Below are 24,214 nucleotides of genomic sequence, written 5' to 3'. Positions count from 1 at the left end.
CTGGGTGTCCGAGTGCATGAGTTGCAAAAAGTTAGTTTACAGGTGCAACAGGTGATTAAGAAGGCAAATGGAGTTTTGTCCTTCATTGCTAGAGGGATGGAGTTTAAGACTAGGGAGGTTATGCTGCAACTGTATAAGGTGTTGGTGAGGCCACACCTGGAGTAATGTGTTCAGTTTTGGTCTCCTTACCTGAGAAAGGACGTACCGGCGCTGGAAGGTGTGCAGGGGAGATTCATTAGGTTAATCCCAGAGTTGAGGGAGTTGGATTACGAGGAGAGGTTGAGTAGACTGGGACTGTACTCGTTGGAATTTAGAAGGATAGAAATATATAAAATTATGAAGGGAATAGATGGGATAGATGCGGGAGGTTGTTTCCACTGGTGGGTGAAAGCAGAACTAGGGGGCATAGTCTCAAAATAAGGGAAAGTAGATTTAGGATTGAGTTTAGGCGGAACTTCTTCACCCAAAGGGTTGTGAATCTATGGAATTCCCTGCCCAGTGAAGAAGTTGAGGCTCCTTCATTAAATGTTTTCAAGATAAAGATAGATAGTTTTTTGAAGAATAAAGGGTTATGGTGTTGAGGCGGGAAAGTGGAGCTGAGTCCACAAAAGATCAGCCATGGTCTCAGGCTCGCAGGGCCAGATGGCCTACTCCTGCTCCTAGTCCTTATGTTCTTATGTTTGAGATAAGAAAACTGATTGGCAGAAGTTCGCATCAAATGGTCGTGGATGTGATAAATTGCAGATTTAGTTACCTAATGGCCAAAATGATGGAATGATTGAGATGGGGTCAGTTGTTCCTTAAGCAATCACAGAATCATTTAGGTGGCTCTTGCCTGTGCCAGTCAGCTGGAGCTCATTTCCCTGTTGTTTTTTTTTCCCCTTTCCCTACCCTCTTGCTAATGGATGTTGTGTGAGAGCTCTGGGCTGGAAGGCAGATATGAACTTCATAATACCTTCTGAGGAGTGACCTGTACTGAACGTGTGAATGGGGTCACTGATGGTGAAAAGTTTCTAATGTTTAAACATGAAGAAAAGGCAATGGTATCATTTTTATTTGTTCTATTCTAGAGTACATTGTGGCCTTTAAAGGATACTTCACTGCCACAGCCAGGAGTAAATTCATTTCTAGTGCACTGAAAAACACTGATGTGGTGGAATGGCGAATTGTTCCACGTGACAATCCTGCCAGTGACTACCCCAGCGACTTTGAGGTTGTTCAAATTAAAGAGAAACAACGGGATACTGTATTAACTCTGGAAGACCACCCACACATTAAACGAGTTACGCCTCAAAGGAAAGTCATCCGCTCCCTCAAATTCACAGAAAGTAAGTGTAATCAGAGAATTGAAATTTTATCACGTTGTGTATATATAATCCATATAGCTTTTCAGTCTTCAGTTGCAGAGTAATTTTAGTCTTCAGAATTCCAGGCATTTGGAGTGTTGGGAACAAGCTGCTGTGCTGTTAAATTGAAACTGGGAAGTTTAACGCCTGGCAACTGATTTTTAGCTAATCGACCTGTCTGTTTATTCCTGTTAAATGCGCCGATCCTGCAATCATCAAGTTTCTTGTGCAATCTGTTGGTGAATTTGTGTCTTGTTTGTCGTCATCTTTATTTATGCAAATGTGTACATTAAATCAAAAATAGCTTTGTAAAATGTTCAGAAGCTGGTTTATTCAGTTTCAAATTTATACAGTCTAATTATGTCTGTGTATATATAACATCTGAAAGACCATTTAGAAAACACAGTTTAAAAAAGAAATTAGAAACCCACAATAGCTGCTGCCATAAAATTACCTTACAAAATGTTTTCAGCTGCTTTGAGAATGTGTTTGGTTATTTTAAAGTATTTTGGTAAAAGCAAAACAAACTTTTAAGGTGAGAGGACACACTTCTACCTTACTGCTCCAGTAGCACGTTGAAATATTCTACAGACTGTACATACAATGAATACACAGATATGACTCGTGTCTAATTGTCGCCAGGCATCTGAGACCTTGGAAGTGAAATCTCTGATGAAACTATTAAAAAGATGCTGTGGATGAATTTCATCATGCAATAAAATATGTTTTTAAAAAAGTTTTATTTTGTTCAAACTGTTGTTAAATGTTGTAAATTTTAGTTGGGAATGCTTAACAAGACAAGATCTTTGATACTGAGGCAAAGATCAAAACAGATGAGCAAACCTTGATCCAAGATGTAGGCTTCAAGGAGCATCTTGAGAGGCAGAGGTATTCGGGAGGGATTTCCAAAGCCGGGGACCAAGGCAACTGAAGTACAGCTGTCAATGGTGGAGTGTTTCAATATCAGGGATACTCTGGAGGAAGCTAGCAAGGAATTGAGGTGTTGTCAAATGGGAAGGCAATCAATGAACATTAGCAGATGTTGGGGGATCTACAAAATTTGGAGGGAGTTGGGATACGGGCAGCAACGTTTTGAGCGAGCACATTTACATCGGGTGGAAGATGGGAGGCTGGCCAGGAAGCATTGGAATAGTCAATTCTAGAGGTAACAAAAGCATGGTTGAGGATTTTAGCAGCAGATTAGCTGAGGCAGGGTGGAATTGGGTGATGTTCTAGAGTTCTATATTGATAGCTTAGGAAATGGTGTGGAAATATGGTGATAAACTCAACTTGGCTTCAAACACAATACCAAGATTGGGCGCAATCTGGGGTCAGCTGGGGACAGTTGCTATGTGGAAATGTACAAGGAATTTTGTTGGAGACACCAATCATTTCCCCAATATTTAGTTGATGGGAATTTTTCATTTCCATATAAGATATTTGACAACAGTGTGACAAATCCGTCAATGGCGAAATGCAAGAAGGTGGTGGTGAGAGAGCAGGGTTGGCAGTGTACATGTGCACTTGATGTTGTGGTTTTTGGTAATATTGCTGAGGGAAAGCACATAAATGGGAAATAGACCAACGATAGATCTTTTGTATACAAACATACAAATTAGGAGCAGGATTAGGCCATTTGGCCCCTTAGCCTGCTGCATCATTCAATAAGATCATGGCTGAAATGATTGTGGCCTAAACTATACTCTACCTACCCTGATCTAATCTTTGACCTCCTTGTTAGCCAAGCATCGTATTACCTCTGTCTTAAAAATATTAATTGACCCTCCCTCCACTGCTCTTTGAGAAAGAGAGTTCCAAAGGTTCCCAGCCCTTCTGAGAAATTTCTTATCTGTCTTAAATGGGAGATCATTATTGTTAAAACTGTGTCCCTAGTTCTAGTCTTGCATAAGGGGAAGCATCCTTTCTGCATCTACCTTGTTGAGTCCTCCCTGGATCCTGTACGTTTCAAGAAGATAATCTCTTAACTTTCTAAACTACAGTTGATACAGGCTCACCCTGTCCAACCTTTCCTTGTACAACCCTTTGACACCGAGACTGCACTCGGTCAAGTGAACCTTCTTTGCATCTCCAGGAGAATCAGTGCCAGTGTCGAATGAGTAGTGGTAACAGGTGATTTTCTGGCTATGATGGAGAAAGAATGGAACCAAGCTCTGGCAGTTCACTCGCCTGTTAATGGACAGGTGTTGCAGGGGGATGGTGTGGTCAGCTCTGTCGAAGGATTAACGGGGATAATTTTTCATGGTCAGTCATAGTGCCGTTTGTATGTAACCTGAGGGAGAGTACGGGGTGGACACAAAAGAAAGATTGATCAGACCAAACCCAATTGATCTTGATCTTGGTAGAGGTCGAAAGGTTTTTTAAACATTCTGGGAGATGGACTGGTAGAAACATGGCACTTGGCTGGAAGCTACAATTGCATCATGGCAGACAGGTTGACAAGAGTATATTACATTAAAGGTGAACAGACGTGGCAGCACGGTCGCGTAGTGGTTAGCATTGCTGCCTCATGGCACCGAGGTCCCAGGTTCGATCCCGACTCTGGGTCACTGTCCATGTGGAGTTTGCACATTCTCCCTGTGTTTGTGTGGATTTCGCCCCACAACCCAAAGATATGCAGGGTAGGTGGATTGGCCACGCTAAATTGCCCCTTAATTGGAAAAAATGAATTGGGTACTCTAAATTTTTTGAAAAAAGGTGAACAGATGAAGTTATTTTAGGGAAAAAGTAAATAAAATGTACAGAAAACATGACAACTGGAAGTACATGCAAAGATGAGCTATAGGTTTAACTCTTGTACTTGCACTTTGCAAATTTCTCAAAAACACAAGAAATGCCACATAGCTAAAGTTATTCAGAAGTAAAAGAAAGCAGTCCGAAACTGCAGGTGTTATACGTGAAAAATGTCCTGCAGGATCAAGTCTTACTCCAGGACTCTGGCTATGGAAAGTGTATGCATAACATGGCAAACCAGGTTGATTATTAGCCTGTAAATCCTTCCGATAAGCCTGATGGCAGGTGGTAAGAGCAGGGGAATTTCCTTGACAACCATACTACAGACGTTAATGCAAACTGCTGCAGTACTTTGCCAAGCATAATGATGGATCAATCCAATGGAAGTCCATGGCCACCAACGCCCTCTTAAGAACATAAGAACTAGGAGCAGGAGTAGGCCATCTGGCCCCTCGAGCCTGCTCCACCATTCAATGAGATCATGGCTGATCTTTTGTGGACACAGCTCCACATTCCGGCCCGAACACCATAACTCTTAATCCCTTTATTCTTCAAAAAACTATCTACTTTATCTTAAAAACATTTAATGAAGGAGCCTCTACTGCTTCACTGGGCAAGGAATTCCATAGATTCACAACCCTTTGGGTGAAGAAGTTCCTCCTAAACTCAGTCCTAAATCTACTTCCCGTTATTTTGAGGCTATGCCCCCTAGTTCTGCTTTCACCCGCCATTGGAAACAACCTGCCCGCATCTATCCTATCTATTCCCTTCATAATTTTATATGTTTCTATAAGATCCCCCCTCATCCTTCTAAATTCCAACAAATACAGCCCAGTCTACTCAACCTCTCCTCGTAATCCAACCCCCTCAACGCTGGGATTAACCTAATGAATTTCCCCTGCACACCTTCCAGTGCCGGTACGTTCTTTCTCAGGTAAGGAGACCAAAACTGAACACACTACTCCAGGTGCGGCCTCACTAACACCTTATACAATTGCAGCATAACCTCCCTAGTCTTAAACTCCATCCCTCTAGCAATGAAGGACAAAACTCCATTTGCCTTCTTAATCACCTGTTGCACCTGTAAACTAACTTTTTGCAACTCGTGCACTCGGACACCCAGGTCCCTTTGCACAGCAGCATGTTTCAATATTTTTATCATTTAAATAATAATCCCTTTTGCTGTTATTCCTACCAAAATGGATAACCTCACATTTGTCAACATTGTATTCCATCTGCCAGACCCTAGCCCATTCACTTAGCCTATCCAAATCCCTCTGCAGACTTCCATTATACTCTGCACTTTTTGCTTTACCACTTATCTTAGTGTCGTCTGCACACTTGGACACATTGCCCTTGGTCCCCAACTCCAAATCATCTATGTAAGTTGTGGGTCCAACACTGATCCCTGAGGGACACCACTAGCTACTGATTGCCAACCTGAGAAACACCCATTAATCCCCACTCTTTGCTTTCTATTGATTAACCAATCCTCTATCCATGCTACTACTTTCCCCATAATGCCATGCATCTTTATCTTATGCAGCAACCTTTTGTGTGGCACCTTGTCAAAGGCTTTCTGGAAATCCAGATATACCACATCCATTGGCTCCCCGTTATCTACCGCACTGTTAATGTCCTCAAAAAATTCCACTAAATTAGTTAGGCACAACCTGCCCTTTATGAACCCATGCTGTGTCTGCCCAATGGGACAATTTCCATCCAGATGCCTCGCTATTTCTTCCTTGATGATAGATTCTAGCATCTTCCCTACTACCGAAGTTAAGCTCACTGGCCTATAATTACCCGCTTTCTGCCATCCACCTTTTTTAAGCAGTGGTGTCAAGTTTGCTAATTTCCAATCCGCCGGGACCACCCCAAAGTCTAGTGAATTTTGGTAAATTATCACTAGTGCATTTGCAATTTCCCTAGCCATCTCTTTTAGCACTCTGGGATGCATTCCATCAGATCCAGGAGACTTGTCTACCTTTAGCCCCATTAGCTTGCCCATCACTACCTCCTTGGTGATAACAATCCTCTCAAGGTCCTCACCTGTCATAGCCTCATTTCCGTCAGTCACTGGCATGTTATTTGTGTCTTCCACTGTGAAGACCGACCCAAAAAACCTGTTCAGTTCCTCAGCCATTTCCTCATCTCCCATTATTAAATCTCCCTTCTCATCCTCTAAAGGACCAATATTTACCGTAGCCACTCTTTTTTGTGTTATATATTTGTAGAAACTTTTACTATCTTTTTATATTGTGAGCAAGTTTACTCTCATAATCTATCTTACTCTTTATAGCTTTTTTAGTAGCTTTCTGTTGCCCCCTATAGATTTCCCAGTCCTCTAGTCTCCCACTGATCTTTGCTACTTTGTATGTTTTTTCCTTCAATTTGATACTCTCCCTTATTTCCTTAGATATCCACGGTTGATTTTCCCTCCTTTTACCGTCCTTCCTTTTTGTTGGTATAAACCTTTGCTGAGCACTGTGGAAAATCACTTGGAAGGTTCTCCACTGGTCCTCAACTGTTTCACCATGAAGTCTTTGCTCCCAGTCTACCTTGGCTAGTTCTTCTCTCACCCCATTGTAATCTCCTTTGTTTAAGCACAAAACACTAGCGCTTGATTTTACCTTCTCACCCTCCATCTGTATTTTAAATTCCACCATATTGTGATCGCTCCTTCCGAGAATGGTATCTGAAGGAGAAGAAACGAGTGAATAGAGAGAGGCATGGCAGCACAGTGGTTAGCACTGCTGCGTCACAGTGCCAGGGACCTGCGTTCAATTCCAGCCTTGTGTAGACTACATCCCCCACCCCCGTGCTTGTGTGGGGTTCCTTTGCTTGAAGGCTGTGCAGACTTGATACTTTGAACTTGGTCTGTATCAAGTCAACTTGTTTGTTTTAGCTTACTCCCTGACACTGAGACTGCACTGAACATGGACAGGAAGTGCTTCTTTTAGATGTGGCACAAATAAAAAGCTTTGTTTGAAATTGGATCTGAAATAGTGCCTTAAACTTGGGCAGTTAAAGGTTTGTTGGTTAAAGTGGTTAAAGTGAACTGGGAAAATAAAAAGTAAGACTTTTAGATTAGCGGTGGCAGACTTGTCCATTGAGAAATAAATACTTTACGAGAAGGACTGAAACATCTGTTGGTAACTAAGGATGGCATCAAATTGAGAAAATGGATATACAAGTTGCAAAGATTAGTGGTAGGCCAGAAGATTGGGAACATTTTTGAAATCAGCAAAGGAAAACTATAACCAGGGAGAAACATGATTGTGAGTTACTGGCATCAAATATTAAACAGTCAGTAAGTATTTGGATGTCTATTAAAGTAAATATTGATTCCTTAGTGGATGAGACTGGAATTAATGGAAAACCAGGAAATGCTAGAAACTTAAAATATACAAAACAAATTCCCAATAATAGTGAACAAAAATGTATAGGCAAACAAATGGGACTAAAGGCTGACAAGTCCTCTGAATCTGATGCTGCATCCTTGGATCTTGGTGCCTGCAGAGATGGTGGATGCATTAGTTGCAATATTCCAGGGATCTGTGCTGGGGTCTCAACTGTTTACAACTGTACAAAGATAGGTGGGAAAGCAAGTTGCAGCATGATCGCATTTCTGAGGGGCAGTGCCCCCGAACAGGCGGCGGAATATGGCGACTAGGGGATTTTTCACAGTAACTTAATTGCAGTGTTAATGCAAGCTTACTTGTGACACTAACAAATATTATTATTAATAGATATGTTAGGTGTGTGGCCAGGTATTTGGCAGATGTAGAATAATTGAGAAATTATGGGTTTTAAAGGTTTTGCCAAAGAAGTGATTATGGCGGACCCTGTTCGACTCTGCCGGAAAACTGTCCCGTTTTTAGTTTTATCAGTTATTCCCACCTGCTCCTCTTTTGCCTTAAAACACAATTAAGTCAGCCTACTTCAAAAGTTTTTTAAAATCCCAAAACAAGACACCTTTATTATTCACAAATCCGGTCAGAGTGGTGTTTCTTGTTCCATTTTATCTTAGACTTGAAATGAATTTTTGCTTCTGTTACAGCAGATGCGGCTGCACCATGCAATGATAGTCGATGGACGCAGAAGTGGCAGTCTTCAAGACCTCTGAGGAGAACCAGCCTCTCCCTGGGCTCTGGATTCTGGCATGCTACTGGCAGGCATTCAAGCAGACGTCTATTGAGGGCCATCCCCCGTCAGGTAGCTCAGACCCTACAGGCAGATGTATTGTGGCAGATGGGGCATACAGGTATGTATGGGACTCCAGATGGAGGTATCTGTGGGGTTTTTTTTTTTCATTCATGGGATGTCGGTATTTCTGGCTAGGCCAGCATTTATTGCCCATCCCTAATTGCCCTTGGGGCAGTTAAGAGCCAACTGCATTCCTGTGGATCCGGGGTCACATGGGGCTGTTTAGCACAGGGCTAAATCGCTGGCTTTGAAAGCAGACCAAGGCAGGCCAGCAGCACGGTTCAATTCCCGTACCAGCCTCCCCGAACAGGCGCCGGAATGTGGCGACTCGGGGCTTTTCACAGTAACCTTATTTGAAGCCTACTTGTGACAATAAGCGATTTTCATTTTTCATTCACTTGTCGGTCAGACCAGGTAAAGACGGCAGATTTCCTTCCCTGAAGTACATTAGTGCACCAGATGGGGTTTTAAGACAATCAACAATGGGTTCATGGTCATCGTTAGACTTTTAATTCCAAATTTTTATTCGATTCAGGTTTTGCCACCTGCCATGGTGGTATTCGAACCGTAGTTCCCAGAGCATAGTACATGGGCTTGTTTCACCATTATGTTCATGACCATTATGATGGCAGAGTTAACACAATTGGGTTTGATGGTTGGATCTCACGTTTTGCTAAAGTTTATAAAAAAAAAAAAAAAAAAAAATTTTTTTTTAAATGTAGCGTACCCAATTTATTTTTCCAATTAAGGGGCAATTTAGTGTGGCCTATCCACCTATCCTGCACATCTTTGGGTTGTGGGGGCGAAACCCACACAAACACAGGGAGAATGTGCAAACTCCACACGGACAGTGACCTAGAGCCGGGATCGAACCTGGGACCTCGGCGCTGTGAGGCAGCAGCACTAACTACTTCACCACCGTGCTGCCCCCCCCCCCCCCCCCCATTTTGCTAAAGTTAATGGCTTTGAGCAATTTGTCAGACACATGACCTCTTCCGAGCTTGTAGTTGTAGTCAAATTGATCTATTTTGTTTTTCTCCACCCCCACCCCCAAACTCTGACTGCTTGCTTGTATATGTTTCTATTTTGGTCACTTCAGTAATTACATTTACAGCTAAATTGATTCTGCACCTGTAGCACTGATGATGCTTCACACTCACTCTGGTTAGTTGCAGAAGTCTGGAATCATAAATGGGAACAGAGCTAACTCTGGGAAGAAAGTGGAATGCGATTCCTTGAAAGATGGAGTCTCTTTACTGTGCTCTGCATTGGAGCCCCATTTTCAGTTTGTTAATGCATTAACTTCAGAGTTTGTACAAAACAAAAAGGATGTATGAAATTATATGCCCATCACAGGCGGTGTCTGATATCTGCCCTAATCCAAGCTGCCACCAGAACCACTCTTTCTCTGTTCCTCTCTGCCATTGTCGATTAGATAACACTTATCTGAGATGAGACATTATTTCAAATTAAGTGGTAATTCCAAACTATTGTTTATTTGATGTGCATCCCAATGTAATCTATGGGCAGATAACTGGAGCAAAGAAGCAGACAAGTTGATTATGACTGGGACTTCCAGCAATAAATCACTAACCGTAGCATTGTAGCTATATGTTTCAAAGCCATAATTGCTGGCAATTTTAAATAAAACGAGTGAGAAGGGCACTCGATGTATTAAGCCGCCATAGTGTGTTAACTCCGTGTTACCACAATTATGTAGCTCTTTCTTGAGGCTTTTCCCTGATTTCGCTGTAACGACAAAGCTGAAACCATCTTTTTGCTAAAAACCTCCATCTCAACTGAGGAGACAACCTTAGCAACCTGCTCTGAAAATTCTATTTGCATTCTGACAACTGGCACAAATTCAAGAACAGCAGCTGAGACGATCCACAACATTTTAAGCAATTCGAAACAAAGCAACCCACAACGTTCTTTGAACAAAAAAGTCAATTCTCCCTATCTCCCAATATTGATGGATCCTTTAAAAGAAATTCCAAGATCCGGCTCTAATACTTCCATTGGGACATTACCCAATCTGTGTATCACGTTTTGTTGAAATCTGCTCATTGTTTTTGGAGATGTATTGTTTACAGCCAAACAGCTAACGTGAGGCAAAAACATTCCCTCCGCCCACCTTCAGTGGAGGAGGTAAACTAAAATTAACTGGGTGTTCAAAGTGGGTCAGGAAGTTTCTGAAGCAAAATGATTAATGTTATAACTATCATTTTCACAAAACTGGCTGCACTGTCTAGATTTTCAGATTGGTTTTTAATCACGTTTTCAGGTGCTGGTGTAAAAGTAGCCGTGTTTGATACGGGCCTTAGTGAAAAACATCCTCATTTCAAAAATGTGAAAGAACGGACAAATTGGACCAATGAGAAAACTCTAGATGATGGTATGTTCCCTTGAATTTTACAAACCGTATTTTATGGATGTGATTTATTGTTTGGGGTTTATTTTTCAGAATATGCTGTCAGACACTACTGCTTTAGCTAAACGCAAACATTTTGTGGAGTGTGGGGGCCACATTTCCTGCTGTGGAAAAAAAATGTAATAAAAGATTTGATGTCATTAGATAAGGGTTATTCTTCTGCATGATCTATGATCTGAGATTTCACTCCATTATTAGCAGAAAAAAGTTAACTTTTTTGTTTGTCGGCCATTTTATATTTGTACTTGTGGCAAGTATTCTAGTCCAAGCCAGAACTGGTATCAGTGAATTTAACAAAGAGGGATAATTCTGAAGTATCACCATCTCCAGTTTGTGAGCTATAGAGAGGAAATTTCTGCCTGAGGCCATGGATTAGTAGCCATTGGCACATGTAATGGAGGAACTGGGAGGGTAACTGTTGAATTGCAAATTACAGGAAGGTACGACTTGTAGCTGCTCCAGCTGAAGGCTCGGGGTCTGCCAAAACACTACTAATCAGTCATCGGGAGCAATAGTTAAGGAATCGGGAAGGTTGTAGGCTGTGTGTGGTGCAATGATCAACCATTTGGAGTGAAGATCACCAACATCCTTCAATCTTGCTCTACAGGACTCTTTATGTATCCCATGGAGTATCTCAATGATTTGTGAAGTGCATTGCTTTCATTACGTTATTGGTACCAATGGCATCCATATTCAACGTGTTTTGTTTCCACTTTTAGTTTTAGATAGAAGAGTGTGGAAAGGCTGTTTAGTCTACCAAACCCATTCCAATCAGGAAAAGGTGCAGCACACAATCATCCCTAATCATAAGACACCTTTAAGTAATCAAACTGGTTCCACGAGACTGGTAACTGGTGCGTCTTGTGTCCCCTGCCAGCCCATGGTCTGCTCTCCATGGATTGTCATGCCTTTTCTTCTCAGGAACTTGTGCTTTGTGATCTCTTGCTGAATCCAGCTGAATGAGATGCCATGGGGACCTTTAACAAGTCACCAGGACCAAGTCCCATTATTCCCCCCCATCTCTATCCTCTTCTACAAATTGTCAAACCAATAGCTTTTTTGATCTGTCCTGATGATGCAAAGTTTTTTGGCAACATGAATAACACAATGTCAAAATTTTAGTGAGTGAATAATCATCTAGAAGATAATTTGAATGAAGTGACTTAAATTTCTAATGACATAACTTTAAGATCTTGGCAAAAACTACCAAGCCATTGTTGTGTGCCCATCTCTAAGTTTCCCCAAGACCAGCAAGAAGTCAATTGCAAAGCATGGGTCTTGAGTTGCAGTTGGTCAGATTGGATAGGTATGGAAGCTACTTTCTCTGAAGGACATTAATGACAATGCTTACTGTTTTCTTGTATTAGCCCACAAATTAGGAACTCAACTACATTGAATTTTACAAGTTGGGCAGCACAGTGGTGCAGTGGTTAGCACTGCTGCCTCACGGTGCCGAGGTCTCCGGTTCGATCCTGGCCCTGGGTCACTGTCCGTGTGGAGTTTGAACATTCTCCCCGAGTTTGTGTGAGTTTTGGCCCCACAACACAAAGATGTGCAGGGTAGCTGGATTGACCACGCTAAATTGCCCCTTAATTAAAAAAAAAAGTAAAACAATTTTACAAGTTGAAGTTGAACTCTCAATTCTGGTTATCCGGTTTTGTTACCCGTTGAGTACTGTAACTAGTACAGCACCATACCTGTGAATAAAAATGAACAGATCACAGTTTTTTAAAAAAATAGCGTTTTTGAGGTACTCCGGATTTACAACAGACCAGGGGCAGCTGAGGGAAGGAACATTTCAGATGAGGAAGATAGGTTCTGCAGGTTGGAGTTCAATGTAATTATCGACTGGCTTATGTGGTCGGCGGTTGTACGTTCATTCACTTAATATGCTTCTTTCAGCAAAAGCATCCTTTACTGGGAAATTTTGACCAAACAGGGGGTGGTGTTCCTGCTGCTAACTTGGGATTGGCAAATCCCTTTGAGACAGTGATGTTGGCTAATGTATAATTTATACAGTTCTATACCCAGAGATTAAAAAGCAGAAGAGTCATTTTCTTGTAGTTTTGTATGGATACAGCATTTTGATATGTACTATTTTTAGGTGTAGATGATTTATTAAATCTGTTCTTGACTGAGATTCTCTCTCTCTCTCTGTCTCTCTGTTTCTGTGCCGCCCCCCCCCCCCCAGTCTGCCACCGCCAATCCGTGGGTGGGTGTGGTGGGTGGGTGGGTGTGTGCGGTGTGTTGGTGGGTATTTTTTGAGCTAATGTGTACCATGATGTTTTCATTGATTTTTAATATATTTGGATCATGGACTAGTTCATTAACAAAAATTACCACTTCAACAAAAGTGGTAGCTTAACTTTGGTCTTATGACTGCTGCATTACATCTTAGATTGTACTGTGGGGCATGTGGATACATCACACGTGACTGAAGGAATCTCAATAACTAATATGTTGAAGAGTAGCCTTGGTGTCTTCACCAGTTTTTAAGAAAATAGAAAAAAGTTATTTGCATGAAAAGAATGGAAATAGTCCTTGCTGCAGTGTGTGCTGACTTTGGAGCTGGCAAGGCAAGTTTCTCAGTGGACAGGGATACACTGATGTCTTAGACACCTTCATTGAAAGTGGAGAGTATTCAGATGTTTCTACCCTCCTCACAGCAAACTACATTGGTGTAAGAAATGGCTTCACTGTTGGGACTAATACTGTGGTGCTCTGTCTGTCCCATCATATTTTTAAAAATTGAGTCCTATTCATACATTTGAGGTGGGAAGGAAGAGGGAGAAAGTATAATCTGCCACATTGTGGCCCTGTCTAATGGGTGAATATGCACATTGTTGATGGCATTTCACCGATCTTGAACATGTGTTTTTTGCTTGCTTTTTATGTTGATATTAGGCTTGGGGCATGGGACGTTTGTTGCAGGAGTGATTGCCAGCATGCGGGAGTGTCAGGGATTGGCACCAGATGCAGAGTTGCATATCTTCAGAGTTTTCACTAACAACCAGGTAATGACTGTTCATTTTCCACTGATGCTATCAAGCATAGTTTGTAGAATTATTATTGTTTCAGAAGAAATTGTAATGCTGTCTCACAGTGCCAGGGACCCGGGTTCGGTCCCGCCTTGAGTGACAGTGGAGTTTGCACATTCTCCCCATGTCTGCGTGGGTTTCCCCCGTGTGCTCCGGTTTCCTCCCATAGTCCAAAGATGTGCAGGTTAATAATAATAATCTAATCTTTATTAGTGTCACAAGTAGGCATACAGTAACACTGCAATGAAGTTACTGTGAAAATCCCCCAGTCGCCACACTACAGCACCTGTTCAGGTATACTGAGGAAGAATTCAGAATGTCCGATCCACCTTACAATCTGTGAAGCAACAGTGCTAGCCACTGTGCTATCGTGCTGCCCTGGGTTAGATGAGGTTACAGGAATAGGGTGGCGGTGTGGGCCTAGGTAGGGTGCAGACTTAATGGGCTGAATGGCCTCCTCCTGCACTGTAGGGATTCTATGGATTTAAGGATAAATTGTCATTACCAATCAAATATGCTCTAAATCTATTTTTGATGTGAATAACCCATCTAGGTTATGTGAAGTGGGACCGGTTGTTTACACTGGCTAGACCTTTCCAAACACATGCCTTGCTTTATGGTTGTCTGGGGTGTGATGTGAGATTTGAATGATGCCCTGGCTTTCTAGCAAACAAGAAAATAGATTGGAGAAGTCTTAATTTTGTAAAGCTTGATGAGAGACTTTATTTAAAAAAATTTGAACCTTTGAGGTAAGGGCATAGGCATCAAGTTACCATAACCACCATTGAAATAATTTCTCTGTAGAGAAACTGACCAATATCTTTGCAGGTTGCTACATGCCCTGAGATTAACTCCTGTGTTCCTTGGGAAGAACTGGCCAGACCAAAGAATGCACAATTTTTGAAATACTTCACTCCTAACTGGTTATTTATTATCCATTTTCCTGTTGGCTGAAGTCCAGGTGGAATTTGCTTTTAGTGTAATGTTTGTGTGCCCTTGTGCAGGGTATTATACAAACTATTATGCACTGTTTGATAATTGGTCCTATGCGCAATAAACAGGTTGTATAGCTATATTTGAAGTAGATTCCACTTATATGATTTTTGCTTCTCATTTATCATCTTGGAACATTGGCTATGTTTTTACTCCACGCATACCTCTTAACAGCTGGACGTGTTGGCCTGTGTTTTGCATTTGGTATGCAGTTACATTAGTCTGTTGAGGACAAAGCCCTTGGTTTGCCAACATGTGGTAGGGTCAGTGAGATGAATGCTTATAGCTCTGATCATTCAGTTGTGTTCATGTATCCTTCATCTTTTTTAGCTTAGTTGAGTATTAAAAGTGACCCTTTTGAAAGTTAATGGGAGACTGTCCATGTAATTTATGGTTAGTTTCCCTTTCCAATTTTTATGGTGTGAAATATAAATTCTTTATAAATATACATTTATAAATATCATGAGTGTGTCTTGCTTGCTAATTCCTATCCACTTCTTCTGAGCAGATTTCAGTTCTCTATCCCCACTCAAAGCTACTGATTGGCCATCATTAGTGCATAGCCACTGATGTTCCTTTTGCACATTTTCAAAATGAGCTGAATGTATATCTGCAGCCATTGTGGCACACTTAACTTACAATCAATCCTCACTTAAGTGCCAACTTTAAATGAAAACACGTTAAGTGAATCACCCTTTCCCATTGCAGCCTGTGTAAAAGCTGTAATTCAGTTCTGTTGGATATTTTTGTCAGAGAAAAATGCTGATGAGAAGGAAAAATGGATAGGGAAAATTTAAAGGTCTGTGTTCCCAGATGGTAGTGACTCCAGGGGCCTGGCTAGTTAGAATGCCTCTTAGTAGTGCTCGCCTAGACAATTTATTATGTAGTTACCTAGTGATAACAGGGATTTGCTCCTTCACCTTGATTTCCCTCAGGCAACTTTACTGCAAGAGGACCAACAACTGATATCCTGATGTGAGATTTAATGAGTCACCCTTTTATTCACAAAGTGATCATTCTTCAGATGTAAAGAAGTGGTAAATGTGTACAAAAATATCCAAATATTGAGTCTAGCTCTTTTCTGTGGGGAAGTGCTTTGTGGAGTCAAATTGCTTGGTTGTATCTACTGTCTGCTTTTGGTTGGTTCAGTGGTTGCGCAATACCCTGTAATGGACTGCAAAAGGTCTTGGGTGGTGTGACTTCTTTTAAAATTAAAGATTGCAGCTACTGTTTTTTATCTTTGGTTTTGACCAACCTGATGTCAGTGAGTCTCTTAAGCTCAGTGGATTTTTTAACTCCAACATGTTGGTGGACTATCCTTGGTTTAACCAAGAGTTAATAGCTGCGTTCATTTATGAACACACTTTTTTATTGTTGCAGTGAAAGAATGATTGATAAACCTTCGTTATCTTGTTAGAGTTTGAATTTATCTTGAAATGCAATTTCAATTTATCTGTCATATAGCATTTAATTCTGTTTTTGAAATTACCTGTAAAACCAAACTACCTTCAGCAGAGGAGGCCTTCAATTCCAGAGTCCCCAGAGCTGTGTACACCTAATGAACCTCAGTACATCATTATCACAAATGCAGTGTATCTGTGATAAAGGTTCACCGGATTGTCATTTGGAAGTGTAGACTCGGAGCTCAGCCTGAAATGACATGTGAACTGTATTCTGTTGGTTGAGATTCTTAGTGAAGTAGCATGCGTTACGAAAAGACCTTTTTATGAAGTGCCACTTCCTGATTGATCAGTGTGGCAACGATGACTCTAAAGAGGTATCCTGGCTGACCGCTTAGCAACAGTTGAGTCGGGAGAGATAGAGAAAGGGAATTGTGAAATAAGTGAACGGATGTCTCGTGTTTTGATGTGAACCTAATACAAGTTTTAGAAATGAGTAATTCTGATTTTGTTTAAACAGGTCTCTTATACCTCTTGGTTCCTGGATGCCTTTAATTATGCAATTTTGAAGAAGATAGATGTTCTAAATCTCAGTATAGGTGGACCAGACTTCATGGATCATCCTTTTGTCGATAAGGTTGGTTTGATTGAGAGATGTAAAGAACTATTGAATATGTAGCCATTCTTTTGATAAGGGCATGAAATTTATGATTTAATCAATGGTGGTTGCTCTGTTGATGCCAAATAACCCTCCTATGTTTTGTATTGTATGACTTGTGTAACAACAAATATCTTGTACACTACCTTGCTAAGCACACTTGAGATTTTTGATTTGGTGGGGAATTGATGTGCTCCGCTTGGGTAAAGCCAAATGACTGCTTTTTGCTTGCATCAGAAACAGATGGCCTTCCTGATGCCAGTTGGCAGCTGTCTTGTTCATCCAGTACCTGCCAAGTGCAGTCTCATTTGTCTTACAAATCCTGTGTGTGTACCTTAAAACATGTCCCTCCTTGGTGATGAGACATTGTGCAAATCTTCATCTTATATAACACACGGCTTTGAATTGTGAGGGTACCCTGTAAAGACATTTATTTGTAAGTGTCCTCTTTCCGAATACTTCCAGGCTGACGTGGCTTCAAAACCATTCAATTTTTGTCGAGCTAATGATTAAATATCTAGCTCCCAAGATGAATGTAGTGTCATCACTGGTAAGAAGGTAAGTGTGGAATGCACTGTGACATGGGCATCCAGCCCACTATAAAATGTCTTTATTTCTCCTGCTGAGCTATTGCTTTAGGAATCAAATTAGTGCCATGACAAATTTATTTCACAGATGGAAATGCTGCAGTTCAGTGCATGCAAATAGCCAAGGCCCTTGGCTGAATAAAAGTGGTTTAATTATAATGTGCAGGTTACAGAGAAAACAAAGGTAATGCTGTATATGTAATTTCTGTAAACTTTCAAAAGGCTTTTGAAGAAATGCCACATAAACTAATAAATAATGTCAGCGAGTATGAAGTTTGTGGGGGTAGGATTGCTAGCTGGCTCCCAGGACAGGACGCAGAGAGCAGGAGTAAAGGGGAGCATTGAGTGGAAGCAGAAGTGGAGTCGCACAACAATGAATACTAGGACCAGTGTTCACACTTTTTTTTATATTCCTGATTAGACATTGTAATTTATGGATGATAAATTGTGGGGTGGCTTGTATCGTCAATGCTGAGGAGGGCTGCAACAAGTTACAAGAAGACAATAAACTGATAGAATGGGGATACAACATAGATAATTTAGGTATTACATTTTGGTAAGAAAATGAAGGAGACCCATGTTACTTGAAGGAACAAAGGGAGCTGGGAGTATAAATGTGCACATCCTGAAAAGCAGCAATGCAAGTTCAAAAGGACATAATAAACCCCAGTACTTGATTTTGCTTTACTTCTCGAGGAATAGAATTAGAAAGTAGAGACTGTATGTTAAACTTGTATAAAATGTCTGATCATCACAAAAAGGATATTGAGGGTTTGCAACGATGATATCCAAATATAAAATTATCGCCAAGGATGAACAAAATTAGTTATTTGTTTTTGTTAAAAAGAGGGCTTGCTTAACTGAAAATTTGAAATTATGATCAGCTTTGATAGCGTAGACACAAGGAAGATCTTGTCAATCTAAGATCGTCACCAAGAAATTAAATGGAAAAGTTAGAAGAAATCTCTATGCTCATTGTTGAGCCTGTGGGCCTACCTGCTACTAGAGGGAGTGGTTGAGACAAATAGCATAAATTATGTCCTGTTTCTGTATATTTAATGTTATTCGGTGTATTTTAAACACTTCTCCAACAGTTAATTGACATGAAGTTCAAATCATTCCAAAGATATTTGGGTCAGTACTGCCTGATCAATGTGTGCACTTAAAGACAATGCCATAGTGTCCGTCCTTAATATTGCTGGAATAATATGCAGTCACTTTCCATCCTGGTTTATCCTGTTCTGTGTTCAAGTACGAAACAATTAATCCTTCAAACACTGGGAGGTTCAAGAAGCCTGTTGGCACCTTGAAACAACCATGCTTTTAGCTCACACTCTGCAATCAGATGTTTAGATGCTATATAATGTTATATAACTCAAATATCTTTCTAAACGGTGTCCTGTCTTTTCTCTTCACTACCCCAATATATTTTCTGCTGCTCAAAACTTGAAAACAAATTAGCTAGAAAAGTAAATGTTATCATTTAACATTTTGCATTTTCACCTTTTGGTGAATGTTTGTCCCATCCTTTATGACGGAGGGAAATCTGTGTTCTTGAGGAAAGAGATAAATCTGCTGCTCATGGTAATGTGATGAGATGACTGCAAGGCACCTTTTAGAGGGTATAGAGATGAGCATGCTGTTGAAACAATATTTGATAGCTCTCATTGGTTTTATAGGTTTGGGAGCTGACAGCTAACAAAGTGATCATGGTCTCTGCAATTGGTAACGATGGCCCTCTTTATGGGTGAGTTTGGTATTGTTGACTTTTTGGGTCTTCCTGTTTAAGCATGGGTGTCAATGTAAAAGAAAATGGGCATCGGAGTACATCGTACTGAAAAAATGGAGACAACTGAGGCACTGGAAAGCGAAACATGGAATAGGACTACTGTTCTTTAAGTGGGCTGTATAAAATATGGTGGCCAGATCTGCAGTCCGAATAGGAAGATACTGCCTCTGCATTCTTGGTTATTTTATACAAAGGTAGTGCTTTTGGGGGGGCGGATAAAGTTTGTAAATATTGTCTGTAGATTCCCTGGTTTAAGAGACAGGTTAGAACAGAGAAAGTGAATTTCGGCAATATTCCACACCTTCAATATGATGCAATTAATGCAAGTATACAGGTTATGCGGTCTACACTCATTACTACAGGCAGTGGATGACTCCAACACATTAATTATACTTATTAAATGGCACTTTGCAAAAACCTTGTCTCCACCCCACATTCTTGAGTAATGATGTACATCCTCGTTTCAGTGAATGCAATGTGTGACGAGGGGAAAAAGATGCTGGATATTTGATGACATTGGTAACTCTTTCATGTCTGATTTTTAAGTCGGGGAGTTGAAGGTGCCAGAATCACATGAGTGTTGAGCAGAACATCCAATATACCCCTACAGCATTCATAGAATACAAGGCAGCCAAACATCGACTGGAAACAGATGTCTAAAGCCAGTTTGAGCCTGTGCAATCTCTTCTGCATTTAGTAGTAAATCTTGAGGCAGAAATTATTGCGTTGTATTCAAGCATTTTTAGGAGTCTTTCTAATGCCAGCAAAACTTTGATTTGCTTTTGTTGGATATGGATGCTTTAAGACTTGCTGGAGTCTTCTGTTTACAAAGAACAAAGAACAAAGAAATGTACAGCACAGGAACAGGCCCTTCGGCCCTCCAAGCCCGCGCCGACCATGCTGCCCGACTAAACTACAATCTTCTACACTTCCTGGGTCCGTATCCTTCTATTCCCATCCTATTCATGTATTTGTCAAGATGCCCCTTAAATGTCACTATCGTCCCTGCTTCCACCACCTCCTCCGGTAGCGAGTTCCAGGCACCCGCTACCCTCTGCGTAAAAAACTTGCCTCGTACATCTACTCTAAACCTTGCCCCTCTCACCTTAAACCTATGCCCCCTAGTAATTGACCCCTCTACCCTGGGGAAAAGCCTCTGACTATCCACTCTGTCTATGCCCCTCATAATTTTGTATACCTCTATCAGGCCTCCCCTCAACCTCCTTCGTTCCAGTGAGAACAAACCGAGTTTATTCAACCGCTCCTCATAGCTAATGCCCTCCATACCAGGCAACATTCTGGTAAATCTCTTCTGCACCCTCTCTAAAGCCTCCACATCCTTCTGGTAGTGTGGCGAGAATTGAACACTATACTCCAAGTGTGGCCTAACTAAGGTTCTATGCAGCTGCAACATGACTTGCCAATTCTTATACTCAATGCCCCGGCCAATGAAGGCAAGCATGCCGTATGCCTTCTTGACTACCTTCTCCACCTGTGTTGCCCCTTTCAATGACCTGTGGACCTGTACTCCTAGATCTCTTTGACTTTCAATACTCTTGAGGGTTCTACCATTCACTGTATATTCCCTACCTGCGTTAGTCCTTCCAAAATGCATTACCTCACATTTGTCCGGATTAAACTCCATCTGCCATCTCTCCGCCCAAGTCTCCAGACAATCTAAATCCTGCTGTATCCTCCGACAGTCCTCATCGCTATCTGCAATTCCACCAACCTTTGTGTCGTCTGCAAACTTACTAATCAGACCAGTTACATTTTCCTCCAAATCATTTATATATACTACAAAGAGCAAAGGTCCCAGCACTGATCCCTGTGGAACGCCACTGGTCACAGCCCTCCAATGAGAAAAGCATCCTTCCATTGCTACTCTCTGTCTTCTATGGCCTAGCCAGTTCTGTATCCGCCTAGCCAGTTCTGCATCCACCTTGCCAGCTCACCCCTGATCCCGTGTGACTTCACCTTTTGTACTAGTCTACCATGAGGGACCTTGTCAAAGGCCTTGCTGAAGTCCATATAGACAACATCCACTGCCCTGCCTGCATCAATCATCTTAGTGACCTCCTCGAAAAACTCTATCAAGTTAGTGAGACACGACCTCCCCTTCACAAAACCGTGCTGCCTCTCACTAATACGTCCATTTGCTTCCAAATGGGAGTAGATCCTGTCTCGAAGAATTCTCTCCAGTGATTTCCCTACCACTGAAGTAAGGCTCACCGGCCTGTAGTTCCCGGGATTATCCTTGCTACCCTTCTTAAACAGAGGAACAACATTGGCTATTCTCCAGTCCTCCGGGACATCCCCTGAAGACAGCAAGGATCCAAAGATTTCTGTCAAGGCCTCAGCAATTTCCTCTCCAGCCTCCTTCAGTATTCTGGGGTAGATCCCATCAGGCCCTGGGGACTTATCTACCTTAATATTTTTTAAGACACCCAACACCTCGTCTTTGTGGATCACAATGTGACCCAGGCTATCTACACCCCCTTCTCCAGACTCAACATCTACCAATTCCTTCTCTTTGGTGAATACCGATGCAAAGTATTCATTTAGTACCTCGCCCATTTCCTCTGGCTCCACACATAGATTCCCTTGCCTATCCTTCAGTGGGCCAACCCTTTCCCTGGCTACCCTCTTGCTTTTTATGTACGTGTAAAAAGCCTTGGGATTTTCCTTAACCCTATTTGCCAATGACTTTTCGTGACCCCTTCTAGCCCTCCTGACTCCTTGCTTAAGTTCCTTCCTACTTTCCTTATATTCCACGCAGGCTTCGTCTGTTCCCAGCCTTTTAGCCCTGACAAATGCCTCCTTTTTCTTTTTGACGAGGCCTACAATATCACTCGTCATCCAAGGTTCCCGAAAATTGCCGTATTTATCCTCCTTCTTCACAGCAACATGCCGGTCCTGTATTCCTTTCAACTGCCACTTGAAAGCCTCCCACATGCCAGATGATGATTTGCCCTCAAACATCCGCCCCTAATCTATGTTCTTCAGTTCCCGCCTAATATTGTTATAATTAGACTTCCCCCAATTTAGCACATTCATCCTAGGACCACTCTTATCCTTGTCCACCAGTACTTTAAAACTTACTGAATTGTGGTCACTGTTACCGAAATGCTCCCCTACTGAAACATCTACCACCTGGCCGGGCTCATTCCCCAATACCAGGTCCAGTACCGCCCCTTCCCTAGTTGGACTGTCTACATATTGTTTTAAGAAGCCATCCTGGATGCTCCTTACAAACTCCGCCCCGTCTAAGCCCCTGGCACTAAGTGAGTCCCAGTCAATATTGGGGAAGTTGAAGTCTCCCATCACCACAACCCTGTTGATTTTACTCTTTTCCAAAATCTGTCTACCTATCTGCTCCTCTATCTCCCGCTGGCTGTTGGGAGGCCTGTAGTATAACCCCAACATTGTGACTGCACCCTTCTTATTCCTGATCTCTACCCATATAGCCTCACTGCCCTCTGAGGTGTCCTCTCGCAGTACAGCTGTGATATTCTCCCGAACCAGTAGCGCAACTCCGCCTCCTCTTTTACTTCCCCCTCTATCCCGCCTGAAACATCTAAATCCTGGAACGTTTAGCTGCCAATCCTGCCCTTCCCTCAACCAGGTCTCTGTAATGGCAACAACCTCATAGTTCCAAGTACTAATCCAAGCTCTAAGTTCATCTGCCTTACCCGTAATACTTCTTGCATTAAAACATACGCACTTCAGGCCACCAGACCCGCTGTGTTCAGCAACTTCTCCCTGTCTGCTCTGCCTCAGAGCCACACTGTCCCTATTCCCTAGTTCTCCCTCAATGCTCTCACCTTCTGACCTATTGCTCCCGTGCCTACCCCCCCTGCCATACTAGTTTAATTATTAATCTCCCAAGTGCAGTTTGTGGATCACTTTGTGAATTCATTTTAAAAATGGGATCCATTTGTGATACGGAAACTGTTTGAAATCTGGGAAGTGACCAACAATGTTTGCCATGTATTGCCATGTTTGCTGATATCAAACATTTTAAAAACTGAGATACCGGAGTTCCTGTGTTCAGCAGAAATGTCATGCAAGATATAATTTTTAGCTTCAGGTTTCCAATTCCAATGAATCCCACCAGTTTGGAGACTGGTTTCATGGGACCCCACTTTCTGGGACTCATCCTTAAACCTCGTCACTGATGATCATCTGCCTGGCTGAGAGCATTTCGTGTAGCTATCAGGAGCTGCAACTCATAGCAGTGATTTGGACCAACTTTATGAAGGAAGATTTTTAAAAATAATTTATTCTTTCATTGGGTGTGGACGTTGCTGCCCATCCCAAATTGTTCTTGAGAAGGTGGTGGGGAGTTGCCACCCTGAACCTCTACAGGCCGTGTGGTGTAGATGCACCCACAGTGCTGTTAAGGAGGGAGTTCTAGCATTTTGACTCTGTGACAGTGGAGGAGCAGATATATTTCCAAGTCTGGTTGATGTGTGGCTTGGAGGGGACCTTGCATCTGCTGCCCTTGTCCTTTTGAGCTGTTGGATGTTGATTTGCAAAGTACCAAGAAGGAGCCTTGGCGCATTCTGCAATGCAACTTGTAGATGGCAAAACTGCTGCTACTGCATTTAGCTGAATGAACAGTTGGGAAGGGAGACTGAATTAGTGCATGAGGGACTAAACTTCTGTTGAATGTGGAACAGTGGTAGATATGGAATAGTGGTAGTTGTTGAGCTGAAGAAAGGATTGGGTCATCTAGGGCTCGAATAGCTGTCAACATGAATACTTGTCAATGTGTTTTTAACCATGTTTACTTCTGGACAGATAGGATCTAACATGACTGACGTACAACTGCAATTTACTTAATGCTCAAGGGGGAGATCTTTTGTAAAATTTTCCAAGTGACTACAGCCATGCTACCGAAGGCGATTTCCTGCAGAACAAGACATTGGGTGTTACATTTTGACTATTAATGTAGCTGTAAACTAGTGTCAACAGGGTGGAGGGTCACTTTCAAGGTTTAAGGGTTTTGA

General features: G+C 41.9%; 1 protein-coding gene across 2 annotated transcripts in view; it reads left to right on the top strand.

Moving 5' to 3' along the window:
* Nucleotides 1–24,214, top strand: part of mbtps1 (membrane-bound transcription factor peptidase, site 1) — a 166,202-nt gene that overhangs the window by 34,508 nt on the left and 107,480 nt on the right. The window contains exons 3-8 of one of the 2 annotated variants that reach the window (XM_072518450.1): nt 1,071–1,328; nt 8,164–8,364; nt 10,591–10,701; nt 13,642–13,751; nt 16,689–16,805; nt 19,093–19,160. In XM_072518450.1, coding sequence (XP_072374551.1) covers nt 1,071–1,328; nt 8,164–8,364; nt 10,591–10,701; nt 13,642–13,751; nt 16,689–16,805; nt 19,093–19,160 — 865 coding nt within the window. Of the gene's footprint in view, nt 1–1,070; nt 1,329–8,160; nt 8,365–10,590; nt 10,702–13,641; nt 13,752–16,688; nt 16,806–19,092; nt 19,161–24,214 lie in introns of both variants that reach the window. The other variant, XM_072518449.1, reaches the window with a different exon arrangement.

Source organism: Scyliorhinus torazame, chromosome 10, assembly GCF_047496885.1.
Source record: "Scyliorhinus torazame isolate Kashiwa2021f chromosome 10, sScyTor2.1, whole genome shotgun sequence".
NCBI classification, from domain to species: Eukaryota; Metazoa; Chordata; class Chondrichthyes; order Carcharhiniformes; family Scyliorhinidae; genus Scyliorhinus; species Scyliorhinus torazame.
Note: the sequence above shows the minus strand (reverse complement) of the source record. Positions and strands in the feature narration are given on the sequence as shown.